Raw genomic sequence first — 19,110 nt, 5'->3', positions numbered from 1 at the left:
TAGTACAAACAGTATAAAAACAGACTTGTTTTTTATTTTGTGTGTTTTGTTTTTAAATATATATATATATATATATATATTCATGTTATTTTTCCCCACAATTGTTTTCCATAGTTGCAGGGCATTAAGAAAAATCCAAGACGAAATTAAAGCCATATTCTACCTTCAGTGAGAAGATGTCAACCAACCAAGAAGGATTATAATAACATGAATAATAATAGTCATCTTGTATGCCATTAAAAGCAAGGCTAGTGAATCACGTGTTGTGAAATCTCCATCTTTTTATATATATTCTTTGACTTAATCTTAACATCAAACATAGCAGGCATGTGTCGACAAATCCTACAAGGGGGGAGAGAAACTAAATGTGAAACCCACTGGAATCAGTCTAGTTTTTATATCAAGCTAATAAAGCCTTGACCGGACTGGGCGCTGGAGCTCTCGTTTAGTCACTTTAAAAACACAGTCGATGGTTTAATGTTACTGTACCCGTTCAACATACTGAAAACACAGTCGATGGTTTAATGTTACTGTACCTGTTCAACATACTGAAAACACAGTCGATGGTTTAATGTTACTGTACCCGTTCAACATACTGAAAACACAGTCGATGGTTTAATGTTACTGTACCTGTTCAACATACTGAAAACACAGTCGATGGTTTAATGTTACTGTACCTGTTCAACATACTGAAAACACAGTCGATGGTTTAATGTTACTGTACCTGTTCAACATACTGAAAACACAGTCGATGGTTTAATGTTACTGTACCTGTTCAACATACTGAAAACACAGTCGATGGTTTAATGTTACTGTACCCGTTCAACATACTGAAAACACAGTCGATGGTTTAATGTTACTGTACCTGTTCAACATACTGAAAACACAGTCGATGGTTTAATGTTACTGTACCGTTCAACATACTGAAAACACAGTCGATGGTTTAATGTTACTGTACCTGTTCAACATACTGAAAACACAGTCGATGGTTTAATGTTACTGTTACCTGTTCAACATACTGAAAACACAGTCGATGGTTTAATGTTACTGTACCTGTTCAACATACTGAAAACACAGTCGATGGTTTAATGTTACTGTACCTGTTCAACATACTGAAAACACAGTCGATGGTTTAATGTTACTGTACCTGTTCAACATACTGAAAACACAGTCGATGGTTTAATGTTACTGTAATGTTCAACATACTGAAAACACAGTCGATGGTTTAATGTTACTGTACCTGTTCAACATACTGAAAACACAGTCGATGGTTTAATGTTACTGTACCCGTTCAACATACTGAAAACACAGTCGATGGTTTAATGTTACTGTACCTGTTCAACATACTGAAAACACAGTCGATGGTTTAATGTTACTGTACCTGTTCAACATACTGAAAACACAGTCGATGGTTTAATGTTACTGTACCCGTTCAACATACTGAAAACACAGTCGATGGTTTAATGTTACTGTACCCGTTCAACATACTGAAAACACAGTCGATGGTTTAATGTTACTGTACCTGTTCAACATACTGAAAACACAGTCGATGGTTTAATGTTACTGTACCTGTTCAACATACTGAAAACACAGTCGATGGTTTAATGTTACTGTACCTGTTCAACATACTGAAAACACAGTCGATGGTTTAATGTTACTGTACCTGTTCAACATACTGAAAACACAGTCGATGGTTTAATGTTACTGTACCTGTTCAACATACTGAAAACACAGTCGATGGTTTAATGTTACTGTACCTGTTCAACATACTGAAAACACAGTCGATGGTTTAATGTTACTGTACCTGTTCAACATACTGAAAACACAGTCGATGGTTTAATGTTACTGTACCTGTTCAACATACTGAAAACACAGTCGATGGTTTAATGTTACTGTACCCGTTCAACATACTGAAAACACAGTCGATGGTTTAATGTTACTGTACCCGTTCAACATACTGAAAACACAGTCGATGGTTTAATGTTACTGTACCTGTTCAACATACTGAAAACACAGTCGATGGTTTAATGTTACTGTACCTGTTCAACATACTGAAAACACAGTCGATGGTTTAATGTTACTGTACCTGTTCAACATACTGAAAACACAGTCGATGGTTTAATGTTACTGTACCCGTTCAACATACTGAAAACACAGTCGATGGTTTAATGTTACTGTACCCGTTCAACATACTGAAAACACAGTCGATGGTTTAATGTTACTGTACCCGTTCAACATACTGAAAACACAGTCGATGGTTTAATGTTACTGTACCTGTTCAACATACTGAAAACACAGTCGATGGTTTAATGTTACTGTACCTGTTCAACATACTGAAAACACAGTCGATGGTTTAATGTTACTTACCTGTTCAACATACTGAAAACACAGTCGATGGTTTAATGTTACAACATACTGAAAACACAGTCGATGGTTTAATGTTACTGTACCTGTTCAACATACTGAAAACACAGTCGATGGTTTAATGTTACTGTACCGTTCAACATACTGAAAACACAGTCGATGGTTTAATGTTACTGTACCCGTTCAACATACTGAAAACACAGTCGATGGTTTAATGTTACTGTACCTGTTCAACATACTGAAAACACAGTCGATGGTTTAATGTTACTGTACCCGTTCAACATACTGAAAACACAGTCGATGGTTTAATGTTACTGTACCCGTTCAACATACTGAAAACACAGTCGATGGTTTAATGTTACTGTACCCGTTCAACATACTGAAAACACAGTCGATGGTTTAATGTTACTGTACCCGTTCAACATACTGAAAACACAGTCGATGGTTTAATGTTACTGTACCCGTTCAACATACTGAAAACACAGTCGATGGTTTAATGTTACTGTACCTGTTCAACATACTGAAAACACAGTCGATGGTTTAATGTTACTGTGAAAACACCGATGGTTTGACATACTCAGTCGATGGTTTAATGTTACTGTACCTGTTCAACATACTGAAAACACAGTCGATGGTTTAATGTTACTGTACCTGTTCAACATACTGAAAACACAGTCGATGGTTTAATGTTACTGTACCTGTTCAACATACTGAAAACACAGTCGATGGTTTAATGTTACTGTACCTGTTCAACATACTGAAAACACAGTCGATGGTTTAATGTTACTGTACCTGTTCAACATACTGAAAACACAGTCGATGGTTTAATGTTACTGTACCTGTTCAACATACTGAAAACACAGTCGATGGTTTAATGTTACTGTACCCGTTCAACATACTGAAAACACAGTCGATGGTTTAATGTTACTGTACCCGTTCAACATACTGAAAACACAGTCGATGGTTTAATGTTACTGTACCTGTTCAACATACTGTTTAATGTTAAAACACAGTCGATGGTTTTAATGTTACTGTACCCGTTCAACATACTGAAAACACAGTCGATGGTTTAATGTTACTGTACCCGTTCAACATACTGAAAACACAGTCGATGGTTTAATGTTACTGTACCTGTTCAACATACTGAAAACACAGTCGATGGTTTAATGTTACTGTACCTGTTCAACATACTGAAAACACAGTCGATGGTTTAATGTTACTGTACCCGTTCAACATACTGAAAACACAGTCGATGGTTTAATGTTACTGTACCTGTTCAACATACTGAAAACACAGTCGATGGTTTAATGTTACTGTACCTGTTCAACATACTGAAAACACAGTCGATGGTTTAATGTTACTGTACCCGTTCAACATACTGAAAACACAGTCGATGGTTTAATGTTACTGTACCTGTTCAACATACTGAAAACACAGTCGATGGTTTAATGTTACTGTACCTGTTCAACATACTGAAAACACAGTCGATGGTTTAATGTTACTGTACCCGTTCAACATACTGAAAACACAGTCGATGGTTTAATGTTACTGTACCTGTTCAACATACTGAAAACACAGTCGATGGTTTAATGTTACTGTACCTGTTCAACATACTGAAAACACAGTCGATGGTTTAATGTTACTGTACCCGTTCAACATACTGAAAACACAGTCGATGGTTTAATGTTACTGTACCTGTTCAACATACTGAAAACACAGTCGATGGTTTAATGTTACTGTACCTGTTCAACATACTGAAAACACAGTCGATGGTTTAATGTTACTGTACCCGTTCAACATACTGAAAACACAGTCGATGGTTTAATGTTACTGTACCTGTTCAACATACTGAAAACACAGTCGATGGTTTAATGTTACTGTACCTGTTCAACATACTGAAAACACAGTCGATGGTTTAATGTTACTGTACCCGTTCAACATACTGAAAACACAGTCGATGGTTTAATGTTACTGTACCTGTTCAACATACTGAAAACACAGTCGATGGTTTAATGTTACTGTACCCGTTCAACATACTGAAAACACAGTCGATGGTTTAATGTTACTGTACCCGTTCAACATACTGAAAACCCGTTCACAGAAAACACAGTCGATGGTTTAATGTTACTGTACCTGTTCAACATACTGAAAACACAGTCGATGGTTTAATGTTACTGTACCTGTTCAACATACTGAAAACACAGTCGATGGTTTAATGTTACTGTACCTGTTCAACATACTGAAAACACAGTCGATGGTTTAATGTTACTGTACCCGTTCAACATACTGAAAACACAGTCGATGGTTTAATGTTACTGTACCTGTTCAACATACTGAAAACACAGTCGATGGTTTAATGTTACTGTACCTGTTCAACATACTGAAAACACAGTCGATGGTTTAATGTTACTGTACCTGTTCAACATACTGAAAACACAGTCGATGGTTTAATGTTACTGTACCCGTTCAACATACTGAAAACACAGTCGATGGTTTAATGTTACTGTACCTGTTCAACATACTGAAAACACAGTCGATGGTTTAATGTTACTGTACCTGTTCAACATACTGAAAACACAGTCGATGGTTTAATGTTACTGTACCTGTTCAACATACTGAAAACACAGTCGATGGTTTAATGTTACTGTACCTGTTCAACATACTGAAAACACAGTCGATGGTTTAATGTTACAGTTCAACATCGAAAACACAGTCGATGGTTTAATGTTACTGTACCTGTTCAACATACTGAAAACACAGTCGATGGTTTAATGTTACTGTACCCGTTCAACATACTGAAAACACAGTCGATGGTTTAATGTTACTGTACCCGTTCAACATACTGAAAACACAGTCGATGGTTTAATGTTACTGTACCCGTTCAACATACTGAAAACACAGTCGATGGTTTAATGTTACTGTACCCTGTTCAACATACTGAAAACACAGTCGATGGTTTAATGTTACTGTACCCGTTCAACATCTGAAAACACAGTCGATGGTTTAATGTTACTGTACTGAAAACACAGTCGATGGTTTAATGTTACTGTACCCGTTCAACATACTGAAAACACAGTCGATGGTTTAATGTTACTGTACCCGTTCAACATACTGAAAACACAGTCGATGGTTTAATGTTACTGTACCCGTTCAACATACTGAAAACACAGTCGATGGTTTAATGTTACTGTACCTGTTCAACATACTGAAAACACAGTCGATGGTTTAATGTTACTGTACCTGTTCAACATACTGAAAACACAGTCGATGGTTTAATGTTACTGTACCTGTTCAACATACTGAAAACACAGTCGATGGTTTAATGTTACTGTACCTGTTCAACATACTGAAAACACAGTCGATGGTTTAATGTTACTGTACCTGTTCAACATACTAAAAGCATGTCTGTAGAAAACTCCCCAAACACATATAAGGGAATGTAAAAATCAGATTCCGTGCGTCTTTCTTGTCGAACCGACATACAGCCAGAATCGAAAACGTGAAAAAATACTTGACATCTCAGAGACAAGAATATGGCTTTAATTGACTGTGCATCCAAGCAGCAAAGAAGAAATACATTGAGATCTTTAGAAAATCTACAACAAATGTAACGAATAGGCCAATAGATCCTCAAACTTTTTTTTCGACAGGAATTTTGGAAAAATTGCAATTTGGAAGGACATTAAAAGACAAGAAACAGCCCCATGGCAGGTACAGGTAGGTCAATTAAAGGTAAGTCCCTCCAGCACAGGTGAGTCCTCCTGTACAGGTGTGTCCTCCAGTACAGGTGTGTCCTCCAGTACAGGTGAGTCCTCCTGTACAGGTGAGTCCTCCAGTACAGGTGTGTCCTCCAGTACAGGTGAGTCCTCCTGTACAGGTGAGTCCTCCAGTACAGGTGAGTCCTTCAGTACAGGTGAGTCCTCCTGTACAGGTGAGTCCTCCTGTACAGGTGAGTCCTCCTGTACAGGTGAGTCCTCCTGTACAGGTGAGTCCTCCAATACAGGTGAGTCCTCCAGTACAGGTGTGTCCTCCAGTACAGGTGAGTCCTCCTGTACAGGTGAGTCCTCCAGTACAGGTGAGTCCTTCAGTACAGGTGAGTCCTCCAGGACAGGTGAGTCCTCCAGGACAGATGAGTCCTCCAGGACAGATGAGTCCTCCAGGACAGATGAGTCCTCCAGCACAGGTGAGTCCTCCAGCACAGATGAGTCCTCCAGTACAGGTGAGTCCTCAAGGACAGGTGAGTCCTCCAGGACAGATGAGTCCTCCAGTATAGGTGTGTCCTCCTGCTGCAGCCAGCGTACCTGTAGAGACACACCTATAGGGAGTGGGGGGCCAGCTCTGAGGGGTCTGCAGAGACACTAATCCTGAGGAGGAACACAGGTTTTTTGTCCAAACCAGTTCTCTGCCTCTTTTTTTTTTCTCTCTGAAATCATTTAACAAAACAAATTATTTTGTAAATTATTTTGCTCCCAACAGAAATGTCCATCTTGATTTTCCACCATGAAAAAAACATCAGTTAGCCAGACAGAATCCTCGGTTTGAAAGGAAAGCTCTAGAACCCAGAACCCACCCATTGTCACTGTGTTGTTCTGGAGTTCCGGGGTTCCGGGGGGTTCTGCGGGTTCCGGGGTGTGAGTGGGCAGTAAAAGCAGCATGGACATAAACATAGTTTGGATTTCCTTTATGTTGCCAATTGGGCAGGAGGGGCAGGAGACCGAGCATCCCCAAACAGCCTGCCCTTCTCTCGGATGACGGCTGTTAGATCACAATGTCATTGTAGCTCACATACTTCTTCTTTGCTGCCGGACCTGGAGAGGAGATAAGAAAAATATGTTTTTCAAATACAGTAGATATAATGGTTCAGAGATGTTCTTATTTCTTCATAGCCTGGGGCTATGTGTTTTATAGTATTGACTAGGGGTTATGTGCATTATAGTATTGACTAGGGGTTATTTGTTTTATAGTGACTAGGGGTTATGTGTTTTATAGTATTGACTAGGGGTTATGTGCATTATAGTAGTGACTAGGGGTTATGTGTTTTATAGTAGTGACTAGGGGTTATGTGTTTTATAGTAGTGACTAGGGGTTATGTGTTTTATAGTAGTGACTAGGGGTTATGTGTTTTATAGTAGTGACTAGGGGCTATGTGTTTTATAGTAGTGACTAGGGGTTGTGTGTTTTATAGTATTGACTAGGGGCTATGTGTTTTATAGTGACTAGGGGTTGTGTGTTTTATAGTGACTAGGGGTTATGTGTTTTATAGTGACTAGGGGTTGTGTGTTTTATAGTGACTAGGGGTTATGTGTTTTATAGTGACTAGGGGTTATGTGTTTTATAGTGACCAGGGGTTGTGTGTTTTATAGTATTGACTAGGGGTTATGTGTTTTATAGTGTCTAGGGGCTATGTGTTTTATAGTAGTGACTAGGGGTTATGTGTTTTATAGTATTGACTAGGGGTTATGTGTTTTATAGTGACTAGGGGTTATGTGTTTTATAGTGACTAGGGGCTATGTGTTTTATAGTATTGACTAGGGGTTATGTGTTTTATAGTAGTGACTAGGGGTTATGTGTTTTATAGTAGTGACTAGGGGTTATGTGTTTTATAGTATTGACTAGGGGTTATGTGTTTTATAGTGACTAGGGGTTATGTGTTTTATAGTATTGACTAGGGGTTATGTGTTTTATAGTATTGACTAGGGGCTATGTGTTTTATAGTAGTGACTAGGGGTTATGTGTTTTATAGTATTGACTAGGGGTTATGTGTTTTATAGTGACTAGGGGCTATGTGTTTTATAGTAGTGACTAGGGGTTATGTGTTTTATAGTGACTAGGGGCTATGTGTTTTATAGTAGTGACTAGGGGTTATGTGTTTTATAGTATTGACTAGGGGCTATGTGTTTTATAGTGACTAGGGGTTATGTGTTTTATAGTATTGACTAGGGGTTATGTGTTTTATAGTGACTAGGGGCTATGTGTTTTATAGTATTGACTAGGGGTTATGTGTTTTATAGTGACTAGGGGTTATGTGTTTTATAGTGACTAGGGGTTACGTGTTTTATAGTGACTAGGGGCTATGTGTTTTATAGTGACTAGGGGCTATGTGTTTTATAGTGACTAGGGGTTATGTGTTTTATAGTGACTAGGGGTTATGTGTTTTATAGTGACTAGGGGTTATGTGATTTAGTTTTTATTAAGTAAAATACACATTGTATTGTGTTGGCTAGGGATGAGGATGAGGGTAAAATACACAGTGTATTGTGTTGGCTAGGGATGAGGATGAGGGTAAAATACACAGTGTATTGTGTTGGCTAGGGATGAGGATGAGGGTAAGTTACACGGTGTATTGTGTTGGTTAGGGATAAGGATGAGGGTAAAATACACAGTGTATTGTGTTGGCTAGGGATGAGGATGAGGGTAAAATACACAGTGTATTGTGTTGGCTAGGGATAAGGATGAGGGTAAAATACACAGTGTATTGTGTTGGCTAGGGATAAGGATGAGGGTAAAATACACAGTGTATTGTGTTGGCTAGGGATGAGGATGAGGGTAAAATACACAGTGTATTGTGTTGGCTAGGGATAAGGATGAGGGTAAAATACACAGTGTATTGTGTTGGCTAGGGATAAGGATGAGGGTAAGTTACACAGTGTATTGTGTTGGCTAGGGATAAGGATGAGGGTAAAATACAAAGTGTATTGTGTTGGCGAGGGATAAGGATGAGGGTAAGGCATCTCCTTCACCCTCTCTCCATCTCCCTTACCCTCTCTCCATCTCCTTTACCCTCTCTCCATGTCCTTCACCCTCTCTCCATCTCCTTTACCCTCTCTCCATCTCCTTCACCCTCTCTCCATCTCCTTTACCCTCTCTCCATCTCCTTCACCCTCTCCTTTACCCTCTCTCCATCTCCTTCACCCTATCTCCATCTCCTTTACCCTCTCTCCATCTCCTTTACCCTCTCTCCATCTCCTTCACCCTCTCTCCATCTCCTTCACCCTCTCTCCATCTCCTTTACCCTCTCTCCATCTCCTTCACCCTCTCTCCATCTCCTTCACCCTCTCTCCATCTCCTTCACCCTCTCCTTTACCCTCTCCATCTCCTTTACCCTCTCTCCATCTCCTTCACCCTCTCTCCATCTCCCTTACCCTCTCTCCATCTCCTTCACCCTCTCCTTTACCCTCTATCCATCTCCTTCACCTTCTCCCTCTCCCTATCCTTCAACCTCTCCCTCTCCTTCACCCTCTCTCCATCTACTTCACCCTCTTCCTCTCCCTTTCCTTCAACCTCTCCCTCTCCTTCACCCTCTCACCATCTCATTCACCCTCTCCCTCTCCCTATCATTCAACCTCTCCCTCTCCTTCACCCTCTCCCTCTCCCTCTCCCTATCCTTCAACCTCTCCCTCTCCTTCACCCTCTCCCTCTCCCTATCCTTCAACCTCTCCCTATCCTTCACCCTCTCCCTATCCTTCAACCTCTCCCTATCCTTCAACCTCTCCCTATCCTTCAACCTCTCTCCCTCTTCTTCACCCTCTCCCTCTCCCTATCCTTAACCCTCTCCCTCTCCCTCACCCTCTCCCTCTCCTTCACCCTCTCCCTCTCCCTATCCTTCAACTCCCTCTCCCTCTCAACCTCTCCCTATCCCCTCTCCCTCTCTTCATCTCCCTCTCCCTATCCACCTCTCCCTCTCCTTCACCTCTCTCCATCTCCTATCCTTCAACCTCTCCCTCTCCTTCACCCTCTCTCCATCTCCTCCACCCTCTCCCTATCCTTCAACCTCTCCCTCTCCTTCACCCTCTCTCCATCTCCTTCACCCTCTCCCTCTCCCTATCCTTCAACCTCTCCCTCTCCCTCTCCATCTCTTCATCTCCTTCACCCTCTCCCTATCCTTCAACCTCTCCCTCTCCATCTCCTTCACCCTCTCTCCATCTCCTTTACCCTCTCCCTCTCCCTCTCCATCTCCTTCAACCTCTCACTCTCCTTCACCATCTCTCCATCTCCTTCACCCTCTCCCTCTCCCTATTCTTCAACCTCCCCCTCTCCTTCACCCTCTCTCCATCTCCTTCACCCTCTCTCCATCTCCTTTACCCTCTCCCTCTCCCTCTCCATCTCATTCACCCTCTCCCCCTCTCCTTCACCCTTTCCCTCCCCTCATCTCCTTCACCCTCTCTCCATCTCCTTTACCCTCTCCCTCTCCCTATCCTTCAACCTCTCCGTCTCCTTCACCATCTCTCCATCTCATTCACCCTCTCCCCCTCTCCTTCACCCTTTCCCTCTCTCCATCTCCTTCACTCTCTCCCTCTCCGTCTCCTTCACTCTCCCTCTCTCCGTCTCCGTCTCCTTCACCCACACCTTCACCCTCTCCTACAACCTCACCCTTTCCTTCACCCTCTCCCTCGCTCCCTCTCTTTCACATTCACTCTTTCTCAGTTTCCTTCACCTACACCTTCACCCTCTCCCTCTCCCTGTCTCCTTCACCCTCTCCCTCACACTTTCCTTTACCCCCTCCATCTCTTTCAACCTCTCCATCCTCTATTAGGTATGCATTTGCCTCATCAAATTACTGATTGCTTTAACACAAAATTGTTCAGAATCATCATGTGAGTGAGGTGAGATAAATTGACATTCTTATGCATATTATGGTCTGACGAAGTCCTTGCCATAATGATTTCTTATTATTTTTTTTTACAACGATGCCAGTCAATGGAAACTGATATTACACAGTCACTGTCACTGTTACCGCGGCAATTATCATGCTAATGTGTTGTTGCATGATGCTGCCTTTTATTCACAAAAATATATATATTTTTCAGCATTGGAGGTTCACATATGACTGACAGCAGAATATTGGCTTTTAAGTAACACATATTTTCATTCATTCACTTTTTCATGAATTCTTAAACAAATCAAATAGTATATATATACTTTTTAGTAAGACAATAAGCAGTTTGCTGTTATAAGTAGCCCGGACAGCTCATAGGCGCTTGAGGAAGCTTGATGTACAAGTACAGGATACTGGTCTATTTCCTGTTTCTGTAGTGGAAGACAGGAAACGAGTCAAAATCTCTTTAACGCTGAGTGCCAAGCAGAGACACATCGGGTCCCATTCTTACAGTTATTCAATCAAATGCTATATGTTATTTTTAAAGAAAGTCAATGAGCTCTTTTGTTAGTACAACAAAAAAATGTCAATACACAATTATTCCATAAATTGCTGTTATTAATTATTCTGGATTAGTTTAGGTATCATGTCATTCATTTCCGGTTCCACCTTTTGCATGTATAACTTCCCCAAAGCCTCATATCATTCATACAGTTAGAGAGGAGCCTAGAGAGAGGAGCCTAGAGAGAGAGAGAGAGAGAGAGAGAGAGAGAGAGAGAGAGAGAGAGAGAGAGAGAGAGATGCTTATTTATTTTCCCTTGTGTACTTTGACCATTTGTACAAAGCCCCTTGAATTGAATTGATAGAGAGCTGCGGAGGGATGGAAAGATATGCTTATTTATTTTGTGTGTACTTTGACCATTTGTACATTGTTACAACACTGTGTATTCAGTATATATATAATATGTTTGTAATGTCTTTGTTGTTGTGAAACTGTGTGTGTGTGTAATGTTTGTGTGTTTTGTATAGTTTATGTGTGTGTGTCCCTGTTGTGTTGTGTGTGTGTGTGTTGTGTGTAAAGCCCTGTGTGTGTGTGTGTGTGTGTGGAGTGATGGTGACTGTGTGTGTGTGAGTGAGTGAGTGAGTGAGTGAGTGGTGAGTGGTGAGTGAGTGGTGGTGAGTGAGTGAGTGAGTGAGTGAGTGAGTGAGTGAGTGAGAGAGAGAGAGAGAGAGAGAGAGAGAGAGAGAGAGAGAGAGAAAGAAAGATGCAGAGGGATACCCAGGACCAGATGGTGCTCTATGGGGACACATGACAGAGGACGAGGCAGGAGAGACGGCAGACTGCTGATTCTCTAGCATGAACAGGAAATAGTGTCTGTTTCCCAAATGGCACTCTATGACCTATATAGTGCACGACTTTCGACCAGTTTTACTTTAGTGCCTTATTGCAAACAGGATGCATGTTTTGAAATATTTTTATATTCTGTACAGGCTTCCTTCTTTTCAGTCTGTCATTTAGGTTAGTATTGTGGAGTAACTACAATGTTGATGATCCATCCTCAGTGTTCTCCTATCACAGCCATTAAACTCTGTCATTTAGGTTAGTATTGTGGAGTAACTACAATGTTGTTGATCCATCCTCAGTGTTCTCCTATCACGGCCATTAAACTCTGTCCATAACTACAATGTTGTTGATCCATCCTCAGTGTCCTTTAAACTCTGGTTAGTATTGTGGAGTAACTACAATGTTGTTGATCCATCCTCAGTGTTCTCCTATCACAGCCATTAAACTCTGTCATTTAGGTTAGTATTGTGGAGTAACTACAATGTTGTTGATCCATCCTCAGTGTTCTCCTATCACAGCCATTAAACTCTGTCATTTAGGTTAGTATTGTGGAGTAACTACAATGTTGATGATCCATCCTCAGTGTTCTCCTATCACGGCCATTAGACCAGGGACCTTTTCTCCCTCGACCCCCATTTTAATTTCTAAAAGTTCCTGCCACCCCAACCATGTGAAAATAAGGATGTAATTAACAGCCACATGGTATTCAATAGAAGGAAAAAAATTATAACAGTATTTCTGATTGTCTTCTCAACTCACCATCACATGCTTCTTTTAATGAAGGGGGGCTATGACAGTCAATTGCAAATTAGCCTGACCTAATGTCTCTTATCTCACCACCGTTAATGAGATGGGTGTGGCTTTATGCATGTCGCTTCGGAGCTTCTCAAAGTCAGCGAGCCGTGGTCCACAGTGTGTACCTCATCTCTCCTGTCACATCCCACCTAGATGGATATTTGGTTTTAACGCAGACAAGAGCACTGACTACAGCTTCACACAGATGTGAGCTGGCGAAGGGTATCATGAGTTTTATGGTGATTTCGAGACAACTGGGAACTCCAAAAAAAATAAAACACGAAGTCAAATCATGATGTCAGTGGTCTTCAGCGCTAAAAAGAGGCCAGAGTTCCTGAGTTGGATGACCAAAATAAAAAATAAAAAATCCCAGTCAGAGTTAGTTTATTTCACAGTTCCCAGTTGTCTTCAATGCACTGAAGTCGGAAGTCAGAGATTTCCGAGTTCCCAGCTCCGAGTTCCCAGCTCCGAGTTCCCAGCTCCGAGTTCCCAGCTCCGAGTTCCCAGCTCCGAGTTCCCAGCTCCGAGTTCCCAGCTCCGAGTTCCCAGCTCCGAGTTCCCAGCTCCGAGTTCCCAGCTCCGAGTTCCCAGCTCCGAGTTCCCAGCTCCGAGTTCCCAGCTCCGAGTTCCCAGCTCCGAGTTCCCAGTTCCGAGTTCCCAGTTGTCTTCAATGCACTGAAGTCGGAAGTCAGAGATTTCCGAGTTCCCAGTTCCGAGTTCCCAGTTCCCAGCTCCGAGTTCCCAGCTCCGAGTTCCCAGCTCCAAGTTCCCAGTTCCGAGTTCCCAGTTGTCTTCAATGCACTGAAGTCGGAAGTCAGAGATTTCCGAGTTCCCAGTTCCCAGTTCCCAGCTCCGAGTTCCCAGCTCCGAGTTCCCAGTTCCTGAAGTCGGAAGTCAGAGATTTCCGAGTTCCCAGTTCCTCCCAGCCGAGTTCCCAGTTCCCAGTTCCCAGCTCCGAGAAGTTCCCAGCTCCGAGTTCCCAGTTGTCTTCTTCAATGCACTGAAGTCGGAAGTCAGAGTTTTCCGAGTTCCCAGTTCCAGTTCCCAGCTCCGAGTTCCCAGCTCCGAGTTCCCAGCTCCGAGTTCCCAGCTCCGAGTTCCCAGCTCCGAGTTCCCAGTTCCCAGTTGTCTTCAATGCACTGAAGTCGGAAGTCAGAGATTTCCGAGTTCCCAGTTCCCAGTTCCCAGCTCCGAGTTCCCAGCTCCGAGTTCCCAGTTCCGAGTTCCCAGTTGTCTTCAATGCACTGAAGTCGGAAGTCAGAGATTTCCGAGTTCCCAGTTCCGAGTTTCCGAGTTCCCAGCTCCGAGTTCCCAGCTCCGAGTTCCCAGCTCCGAGTTCCCAGCTCCGGGTTCCCAGTTGTCTTCGGAAGTCAGAGATTTCCGAGTTCCCAGTTCTGAAGTTCCCAGCTCCGAAGTCAGAGAGTTCCCAGAGTTCCCAGTTCAGAGATTTCCGAGTTCCCCGAGTTCCAGCTCCGAGTTCCCAAGTTCCCAGAGTTCCCAGCTCCGAGTTCTCCGAGTTCCCAGCGAAGTTCCCGAGTTCCCAGCTCCAAGTTCCCAGTTCCGAGTTCCCAGTTGTCTTCAATGCACTGAAGTCGGAAGTCAGAGATTTCCGAGTTCCCAGTTCCGAGTTCCCAGCTCCGAGTTCCCAGCGAGTTCCCAGTTGTTCCCTGAAGCGGAAGTCAGAGTTCCCAGTTCCGAGTTCCAGTTCCCAGCTCCGAGTTCCCAGCTCCGAGTTCCCAGCTCCGAGTTCCCAGCTCCGAGTTCCCAGCTCCGAGTTCCCAGTTCCGAGTTCCCAGCTCCGAGTTCCCAGTTCCGAGTTCCCAGCTCCGAGTTCCCGGTTGTTTTAAGGAAGACGGCAGGGTGTTATTCCCTTTGAGTCAGGAACTAAAACTCCTCCGTAGTGACCCGTGAATGTGTTGTCTGCAGCATTCGGTCACACGACAGCTCGTTCAAGCTGTTTGATTTCACCAATCTGTATGTCAACTGAGACAGGATCACAGTCAAAACGGATTTAGATCCCAAAGTATCTCTTCCAAGTGTTGGAGGTGAGCAGTCATCACTCATGTGGGCCTATGTTATTTTCATTACACAAAGTCAGTCAAACCAAGTCTGTTCTTTAAATCCATTGTGAAGGACATTTCCTCTCGCAATGCGAAAAATCTTTCCAACAATCCCCCGTCGACAACAAACCAAGCCTCGGTGTGACCATTGGCGTTACTCTGATCCACGTAGTTTTGTGAACAGGAGCGTGAGCGCAGTGGATGTGTTTTTATGTAATTTAACAATTGAAGTTACCTGCTGCAGTAGTTCCGCAGAGTTCTGTGCTCGGCTCTTTTGCCGCCAGTTGCTCTTCGGTGTATCCATTCTAGCTCTTCGGTGTATCCATTCTCGCTCTTCGGTGTATCCATTCTCGCTCTTCGGTGTATCCATTCTCGCTCTTCGGTGTATCCATTCTAGCTCTTCGGTGTATCCATTCTAGCTCTTCGGTGTATCCATTCTAGCTCTTCGGTGTATCCATTCTAGCTCTTCGGTGTATCCATTCTAGCTCTTCGGTGTATCCATTCTAGCTCTTCGGTGTATCCATTCTAGCTCTTCGGTGTATCTATCCTAGCTCTTCGGTGTATCCATCCTAGCTCTTCGGTGTATCCATCCTAGCTCTTCGGTGTATCCATTCTTGCTCTTCAGTGTATCCATCCTAGCTCTTTGGTGTATCCATTCTTGCTCTTCGGTGTATCCATCCTAGCTCTTCGGTGTATCCATTCTTGCTCTTCGGTGTATCCATCCTAGCTCTTCGGTGTATCCATTCTAGCTCTTCGGTGTATCCATTCTAGCTCTTCGGTGTATCCATTCTTGCTCTTCGGTGTATCCATCCTAGCTCTTCGGTGTATCCATTCTTGCTCTTCGGTGTATCCATCCTAGCTCTTCGGTGTATCCATTCTAGCTCTTCGGTGTATCCATTCTAGCTCTTCGGTGTATCCATTCTAGCTCTTCGGTGTATCCATTCTAGCTCTTCGGTGTATCCATTCTAGCTCTTCGGTGTATCCAGTCTAGCTCTTCGGTGTATCCATTCTAGCTCTTCGGTGTATCCATTCTAGCTCTTCGGTGTATCCATTCTTGCTCTTCGGTGTATCCATCCTAGCTCTTCGGTGTATCCATTCTTGCTCTTCGGTGTATCCATCCTAGCTCTTCGGTGTATCCATTCATTCTTGCTCTTCGGTGTATCCATCCTAGCTCTTCGGTGTATCCATTCCATTGCTCTTCGGTATGTATCGGTGTATCCATCCTAGCTCTTCGGTGTATCCATTATCCATCCATCCTAGCTCTTCTAGCTCTTCGGTGTATCCATCCTAGCTCCGGTGTATCCATTCTAGCTCTTCGGTGTATCCATCCTAGCTCTTCGGTGTATCCATTCTAGCTCTTCGGTGTATCCATCCTAGCTCTTCGGTGTATCCATTCTAGCATTCAGTGGGTGTATCATACTAGCTCTTCGGTGTATCCTTTCATGTATCCATATGTCAGCTCTTGTGTATCCATTCAGATCCATCCATATCCATCCTAATCCACTAGAGTGTCCAAGATCCATTCTAGTGTATCCATTCTAGTGAATATCCATTCTAGGTGTATCCATTCTAGCTCTTCGGTGTATCCATCCTACCAGTGTATCCATCCTAGCTCTTCGGTGTATCCATTGCTCTTCTTATCCATTCATCGGTGTATCCATTCTAGCTCTTCGGTGTATCCATTCTAGCTCTTGTGTATCCTTTTAGCTCTTCGGTGTATCCATTCTAGGGTGATGGGTGAGGGTATCCATTCCCGGTGTATCCATTCTAGCTCAGTGGGTGTATCCATCAGCTCTTGGTTGTATCCATTCTTGCTCTTCGGTGTATCCATTACTTATCCATTTGCTCTATCCTAGCTTTTGGGTATCCATCCTAGCTCTTCGGTGTATCCATCCTAGCTCCGGTTATCATCCTAGCTTTCTGTATCCATTATCGGTGTATCCAATAGCTCTTCGGTGTATCCATTCTTGCTCTTCTGTATCCAAGCTCCGGTGTATCCATGTCATCCAATAATCTATCCATTCTTGCTCTTCGGTGTATCCATCCTAGCTCTTCGGTGTATCATTCTAGCCCTTCGGTGTATCCATTCTAGCTCTTCGGTGTATCCATAGCTCTCGGTGTATCCAAGCTCCGGTGTATCCATTCTTGCTCTTCGGTGTATCCAATGCTCTTCGGTGTATCCATTCTTGCTCTTCGGTGTATCCATCCTAGCTCCGGTGTATCCATTCTTGCTCTTCATCCATCCTAGCTCTTCGGTGTATCCATTCTAATCTGTATCCAAGCTCTTGTGTATCCATCAATCCAATCTAATCTGTATCCATCCTAGCTCTTCGGTGTATCCACCTTGCTCTTGTCATCGGTGTAGCTCTTCGGTGTATGCTCTAATCTGTATCCAAGCTCTCGGTGTCATCCAGCTCTTCGGTGTATCCATTCTAATCTGTATCCATCCTAGCCTTATGTCATTCAGCTCAGTGGGTGTATCATACAACATGTCCATATGTCAGTGGCAGACACATTCATAAACTAGAGTGTAAGATGTCTAGTGAACAGTGAATAAAAGGTGGCTTCCCACTGACCAGGAGAAGTATTGTCTTAGACATCCCATAAACATGGTTACCGGGGTGATGGGTGAGGGCCCTAAAGCTATGTGTACATCATTCTTGGTTGAACATATTACTTTATTTGCTCTCTATGGGTAAACATACCTTACATTTTCTGTCATTATCATCAATGCTCTAATCTGTAAACCTATGTCATCAATAATCTAATCTGTAAACCTATGTCATCAATAATCTAATCTGTAAACCTATGCCTAAATGCCTAATCAGTACCATATGTTAAACACTAAGACCCTTTTCAATAACCTGAACTGTAAACCTATGTCAAACTAATCTGTAAACCTATGCCTAATCTGTAAACCTATGTCATCAATGCTCTAATCTGTAAACCTATGTCATCAATGCTCTAATCTGTAAACCTATGTAATCAATGTTCTAATCTGTACATTTATGTAATCAATGCTCTAATCTGTACATTTATGTAATCAATGCTCTAATCTGTAAACCTATGTCATGTCTAATCTGGAAACCTTGTCATGATTTACTGTAAACCTATGCCTAAATCCACAGTACCTGTAGTAAACACTAAGACCCTTTTAGTGATGGAAATTGTGCTGATTTACTGAAATCGACCTGTAGTCAGTAGTGATGGTGTCAGAGTGGCAGTGATTGAGGTGTGTTAACTTGGTGTTAGATCCATTGGGTGCAAAACAACAGGAGTGGTAGGCTAGCCTACTTGCTAGCACGTTACAAATGCAATGGGTAGGGTGCTCAGGCAGTATGCTCCATAGCAGGGCTATCCAACCCTGTTCCTGGAGAGATTACCCTCCTGTAGGTTTACACACTAACCCTGTTCCTGGAGAGACACCCTCCTGTAGGTTTACACACTAACCCTGTTCCTGGAGAGATACCCTCCTGTAGGTTTAAACTCCAACCCTGTTCCTGGAGAGAGACCCGCCTGTAGGTGTTAACTCCAACCCTGTTCCTGGAGAGAGACCCTCCTGTAGGTGTTAACTCCAACCCTGTTCCTGGAGAGATACCCTCCTGTAGGTTTAAACTCCAACCCTGTTCCTGGAGGTTTTAACTCCAAAGAGACCCTCCTGTAGGTACTCTCCTGTAGGTTTTAACTCCAACCCTGTTCCTGGAGAGAGACTCCAACCCTGTTCCTGGAGATATCCAACCCTGTTCCTGTAGGTTTTAACTCCAACCCTGTTCCTGGAGTACCCTCCTGGACCCTGTTCCTGGAGATACCCTCCTGTAGGTGTTCCTGGAGAGAACTCCTGTAGGTTTTAACCCTGTTCCTGGAGAGATACCCTCCTGTAGGTTTTAACTCCAACCCTGTTCCTGGAGAGATACCCTCCTGTAGGTGTTTTAACTCCAACCCTGTTCCTG

General features: G+C 42.9%; 1 protein-coding gene across 1 annotated transcript in view; it reads right to left on the bottom strand.

The window, feature by feature from the left end:
* Positions 1–5,435: 5,435 nt before the first annotated feature.
* The window catches only part of LOC118389598 (metabotropic glutamate receptor 7-like), a 410,239-nt gene continuing 396,564 nt past the window's right edge, over positions 5,436–19,110 (bottom strand). The window contains exon 10 of the mRNA XM_052528607.1: positions 5,436–7,172. Coding sequence (XP_052384567.1) covers positions 7,123–7,172 — 50 coding nt within the window. The 3' untranslated portion in view covers positions 5,436–7,122. The remainder of the gene's footprint in view (positions 7,173–19,110) is intronic.

The sequence above is a fragment of the Oncorhynchus keta genome, chromosome 10, assembly GCF_023373465.1.
Source record: "Oncorhynchus keta strain PuntledgeMale-10-30-2019 chromosome 10, Oket_V2, whole genome shotgun sequence".
NCBI classification, from domain to species: Eukaryota; Metazoa; Chordata; class Actinopteri; order Salmoniformes; family Salmonidae; genus Oncorhynchus; species Oncorhynchus keta.
This window is presented reverse-complemented; position numbering and strand designations above follow the sequence as displayed.